This window comes from Zingiber officinale, chromosome 6A (genome assembly GCF_018446385.1).
Source record: "Zingiber officinale cultivar Zhangliang chromosome 6A, Zo_v1.1, whole genome shotgun sequence".
Lineage (NCBI taxonomy): Eukaryota > Viridiplantae > Streptophyta > Magnoliopsida > Zingiberales > Zingiberaceae > Zingiber > Zingiber officinale.
This window is the reverse complement of record NC_055997.1, coordinates 102,411,640-102,416,851: the sequence shown is the minus strand read 5'-3', so window position 1 is coordinate 102,416,851 and position 5,212 is coordinate 102,411,640. Positions and strand designations below refer to the sequence as shown.

Here is a 5,212-nt window from a genome sequence, read left to right as displayed (position 1 = left end):
GCCATATTTGGCCACCGCCACCGGGTCTAGCTGTCGCATCCATCTTGCTCCTTGTTCCGCTGCGCCTCTGGTCCTTAGAAGGTTCCACGCTTTGCAAGATTCGATCCGTGACATAAATAGAATTTTACAATTTTGATCCTATATTCCATAAAAGGAATGTACATGTATCTAGATCAAAAATAAAATCCTAATAAAACTAAATACGCCTCTGCTGTATTTTATAATACAATCATGCACACACATATAAATGCCCTTGACATGTCCAAGGGTCCAATCACACACATAAAACTATAAGCCATAATAGTTGGATCCTGCATCCACAAAGTTAGCACATCCTACTATTATCCTGCCTAAATTATGTATGACATGTGCATAATTAAACTAATACCAAATACACAGAGGCAAAACCCTAGCTCTGATACCAATTGTTGGTTGCTACTCGGAAAACCTATAGGTTCCACTGTACAAAAATTTTGTACAAAGGTCTGAACCTTTTTCTAGCTACCATGTGTTCTTTTAAATTAAATTTTGGATTGCCTGCGGAACTTAACACGTTTGATCCAAAACTTAATCTATTTGTTCTTTTAGGTTTTGACTTGGATCTCCTGCGGAACTTAACACGTTCTACCCAAGTCTCTTTAAGTTATTAATTCCATTAAATATTAATTTCCATAAAAGGTTCCCAGTACTGACGTGGCGAGGCACATGACCTTCTTGGATATGGGAGCAACCACCACCGACTAGACAAAACCTTTAATAGAAAGCTAATATTTAATTTCCTAAAATAACTTTAGGTTAACCAAAGAGAATAATCAAATCACAAGGAAAAGAAAGAAACAAAATAACACAACTTCGAAAAAACATATTCGAAATACTAGAACGTAAGCCTCTTGTATTTGGTATTATTTCCATAAATAACTAGCATGATGCGGAAATAGAAATTACTAGTTATACCTTGTAGAAAAAACCTCTTGATCTTCTACCGTATTCCTCTTCTAACCTCGGACGTTGTGTGGGCAACGATCTTCCAAGATGAGAAACCACCAACCACCTTCTTCTCCTCCAAGCAAGGTTCGGCCACAAAAGAAAAGCTTTACCAAGGAGAAAAACCAAAATACTAACCAAGCTCCAAGAGATGCTAGCTTTCTCCTTCTTCTTCTTCTTCTCCGAGTAGTATCCGCCACCACAAGAACTCCAAGGAGAGGGAGATTCGGCCACCACAAGAGGAAGAGAAGGAGATGATGGCCGGCCACACCAAGGAACAAAAGAGGGAGAGGAATAATAGATGTTGTCTTGTGAAGGCACCCTCACCCCTTCTTTTATATTCCTTGGCCTAGGTAAATTAGGAAATTTAATTACAATAAATTTTCCTTAATTTCCTTGACATGATTTAATTGAGAAAAATAAAATAATATTTCCCCAATTAAACAATGATGGCCGGCCAAATCAATAGGAAGCAAATTGGACAAGTTTCAATCAACAATTAAAACTTTCCTTATTTGTTTTCGGAAATTTTAAAAAATAAAATTTCTCTTTAAAATCTCTTCATGGTTAATAAAAGGAAATATCTATAATTTTAATTTTATTAACATGTGAATAATTTTAAAGAGAAAATAAAACATCTCTCCAATCTACAAATAAGGAAAGAGATCTAATCTCTTTATTTAATCTTTTGTAAATCTTTTACAAGAGAGATATTTTAATTTTAATTCTCTTTTAAATTAAATCTTCCACATAATAATAAACATTAAAATTAAATTTTCTTTTTAATTAATTATGGCCGGCCCTACTAGCTTGGGTTCAAGCTAGGGCCGGCCACCTTAAACCCAAGCTTAGGCCGGCCCTAGCTTGGTTCCCAAGCTAGCTTGGCCGGCCCCCTTTAGGTGGGTATAGAAGGTGTGTATATGTGGGTATAGTACTCTATAAATAAGAGGCTACGATAGGGACCGAGAGGAGGAATTGGTTTTGGTCTCCCGATAAAATTAAGCATCCCATGTTCGCCCCGAACACACAACTTAATTTTATCAATGATAATTCATTCCACTAGAGAACTATCATTGAACTACCGCACCAATCCCAAATTACATTTTGGGCTCCTTCTTATTATGAGTGTGTTAGTCTCCGTGTTTAAGATATCGAATGTCCACTAATTAAGTGAGTTCTGACAACTCATTTAATTAATTTCTTAGTCCAAGAGTAGTACCACTCAACCTTATTATCATGTCGGACTATGTCCACTGCAGGGTTTAACATGACAATCCTTATGAGCTCCTCTTGAGGACATTATCAACCTAGTATCACTAGGACACAGTTTCCTTCTATAATCAACAACACACACTATAAGTGATATCATTTCCCAACTTATCGGGCTTATTGATTCATCGAACTAAATCTCACCCATTGATAAATTAAAGAAATAAATATCAAATATATGTGCTTGTTATTATATTAGGATTAAGAGCACACACTTCCATAATAACTGAGGTCTTTGTTCTTTTATAAAGTCAGTATAAAAAGAACGACCTCAAATGGTCCTACTCAATACACTCTAAGTGTACTAGTGTAATTATATAGTTAAGATAAACTAACACCTAATTACACTACGACCTTCCAATGGTTTGTTCCTTTCCATCTTAGTCGTGAGCTACTGTTTATAATTTATAAGGAACCGATAACATGATCTTCTGTGTGTGACACCACACACCATGTTATCTACAATATAAATTAATTGAGCAACTACATTTATCATAAATGTAGACATTTGACCAATGTGATTCTTATTTCTAGATAAATGTTTATACCAAAAGCTAGGCTTTTAGTATACACTCTAACAGATCGATGCCACTGACAGCCTGTGGCTACATCTCTATATGGATTTACAAGCAATGAGGTGAAGCCAATGGGTCAGATTAAACTGGCCATATCCCTGGAAAGGCCCGCCCTGCACGAATTTAGGGACGTTGTTTCTACCTTTCATCAAAAAATCAAATTCCCCGTGGGCGAGCAGGTCGAGGAAGTCAGGGGAGAGCAGAGGGTCTCTCGCCGATGTTACATTGATATGGTGCGGGTGGAGGCCAGGAAGAATCAAAGGATGCAATATGGGGGCATCCATACTGTTCAAGAAGAGCCTTTGGCTATGGCTGAAGAACCCATCCCTTGGGAGGAGGTGCAATTATATGTTGACCGCCCTGAAAGTTTAACTCGCTTGGCGAGTGATCTGCCCCCTCTTCTCAAGGAAGAATTAGTTCAATGCTTGATCCATAACCGGGATGTCTTCGCCTGGTCTACAGAGGAGTTACCTGGGGTCAGGCCTGAGGTTGTGATAAATTGTGATACCGGGAAGCTTATGAGAAGATGGAAAAGGAATTTGCATAAATCACAGTAACTAAGATCCCTAGGGCAGAGAATGAGAAGGCAGATGAGCTCGCAAAGATGGCCAGTTCCTTAACCACTTGGGTGTTGGACCGGTCAACGGCACAAACCTTCCTTATAGCTCAGATAGATTTACAGAACAATAGGGAAGCAACTATTGATTGGCGGGCGCCCAAGATCAACTATCTTAGGCAGGGTATCTTACCGACTAACCCAAAAGAATCACGGCTGGTCAGGAAGCAAGCCCATGCTTATGTCATGATCGGGGATCAGCTCTATAAGAGGTCCTTCTCTAGACCCTTACTTAAATGCTTGGGTATAGAGGAAGCGGACCAGGCCTTGCGAGAAATACATCTGGGATGATGTGGCAACCACGTAGGCGGTCGGTCATTATCTCACAAGATACTCCTAGCTGGGTATTTCTGGTCTACTTTACAGAGGGATGCTCACAAACTGGTAAATATCTGCCTATCCTAATCATACATATCAAAATTTAACACATCGACCAACGGCTCTGCTAAGAACATCTATAGTTTCATGTCTTTTTTATCAATGGGGCATAGATATTGTGGGATCATTTCCAATGGCTCCGGGTTAGAGACGTTTCTTATTGGTGGCGGTGGATTATTTCTCTAAGTGGGTGGAAGTAGAGGCCCTGGCCAAGATCACAGAAGATGTCGTCATCCAATTTCTATGGAAGAACATTCTTTGCAGGTTCGGTATTCCGCACAAACTGGTGTCAGACAACGGAAGGCAATTTCAAGGGAAAAAAATCCAGGCCTGGTGCAAAGGGTTTGGTATAACGCAGGCCTTCAGTTCAATGGTATACCCACAAAGCAATGGCCAGACCAAGGTGGTTAATCGAGAAATAGTACGAGGCCTGAAGGTTAAGTTGGATCATGTGGGAGGTAATTGGGTGGAAGAGCTGTCGAGCATCCTATGGGCCTATCGTACAACACCCCGAGAAAGTACCGGTCTGACACCATTCCATCTGGTTTATGCCAACGAAGTGGTAGTACCCATAGAAATTGGAGTGCCATCAGTCAGGAGGACATTATACGATGAAGGAAACGCAGAGCGACGGTTGACTGAACTGGATCTCATTAGTGAAACCCGTGATAGGACGGCAGCTCGGCTGGAGGCCTATCGAGAAAGAATGAGGTAGAACTATAACAGAAGAGTGATTCCTCGATTCTTTGGGGAAGGAGATCTGGTCTGGAAGCAAGTTAAGCCTGTGGGAGATGTGGCCAAGTTAGCACCGCAGTGGGATGAGCCTTACAAAGTTATCAAGAAATTATCGTCTGGAGCTTATTATTTGAAGGATAATCAGGGCAAAAGGTTAGATCAACCCTGGAGTGCTAACTACTTGCGGTCTTACCGAGTTTAAAGAGTCATCTGAAGAAGAAGAAGCGGGGCTAACAAATGTTTGACAGATCAGGATAACAGGCCGGGGCTAAAAATAGATCAGACAGGGCGGTAAGAGGATATGTCAAAGCGGAAACAGTACATCTTAATATTTCTTTCAACAGACTAAGAAATTTTAGCAAAGTTGACCTCAAGTGCAAATGGATGTGCATTAAGAAAAGAAATAAAGTCTCATAGGAAGTCTTTAAGTTATGTTATGTACAGGCAGTGAATAAGAATCATTTGAAAGGAGCAAAAATGTCGTCCGGAATCTCTTTAAGGATCCGGTCAATATCTAAAAACTCAGCGAGAGGAGCTGATTTTAAGTAATCCTATTCGTAAAGCTGTCGCATAGCCCCAGCCGCACCATATACAACAGATGTGGAGAAGCGTTGTCCTGCTTGTGTATAAAACTCTGGGGAACGCAGGTACAAGT

General features: G+C 40.2%; 1 protein-coding gene across 1 annotated transcript; it reads left to right on the top strand.

Moving 5' to 3' along the window:
* Positions 1-2,899: 2,899 nt before the first annotated feature.
* Positions 2,900-4,537, top strand: LOC121995102. The gene is made up of 2 exons (XM_042548930.1): positions 2,900-3,316; positions 3,971-4,537. Exons 1-2 carry the CDS (start codon positions 2,900-2,902, stop codon positions 4,535-4,537), a joined length of 984 nt encoding a protein of 327 aa, XP_042404864.1.
* Positions 4,538-5,212: the final 675 nt, after the last annotated feature.

What these genes read in the sequence shown, in the direction of transcription:
- LOC121995102 (XM_042548930.1), top strand. Translation starts at nt 2,900, where the DNA reads ATGGGTCAGATTAAACTGGCCATATCCCTGGAAAGGCCCGCCCTGCAC. An exon ending in TACCTGGGGTCAGGCCTGAG is followed by an intron (nt 3,317 to 3,970) that starts GTTGTGATAAAT and finishes GCTCCGGGTTAG; the next exon opens with AGACGTTTCTTATTGGTGGC.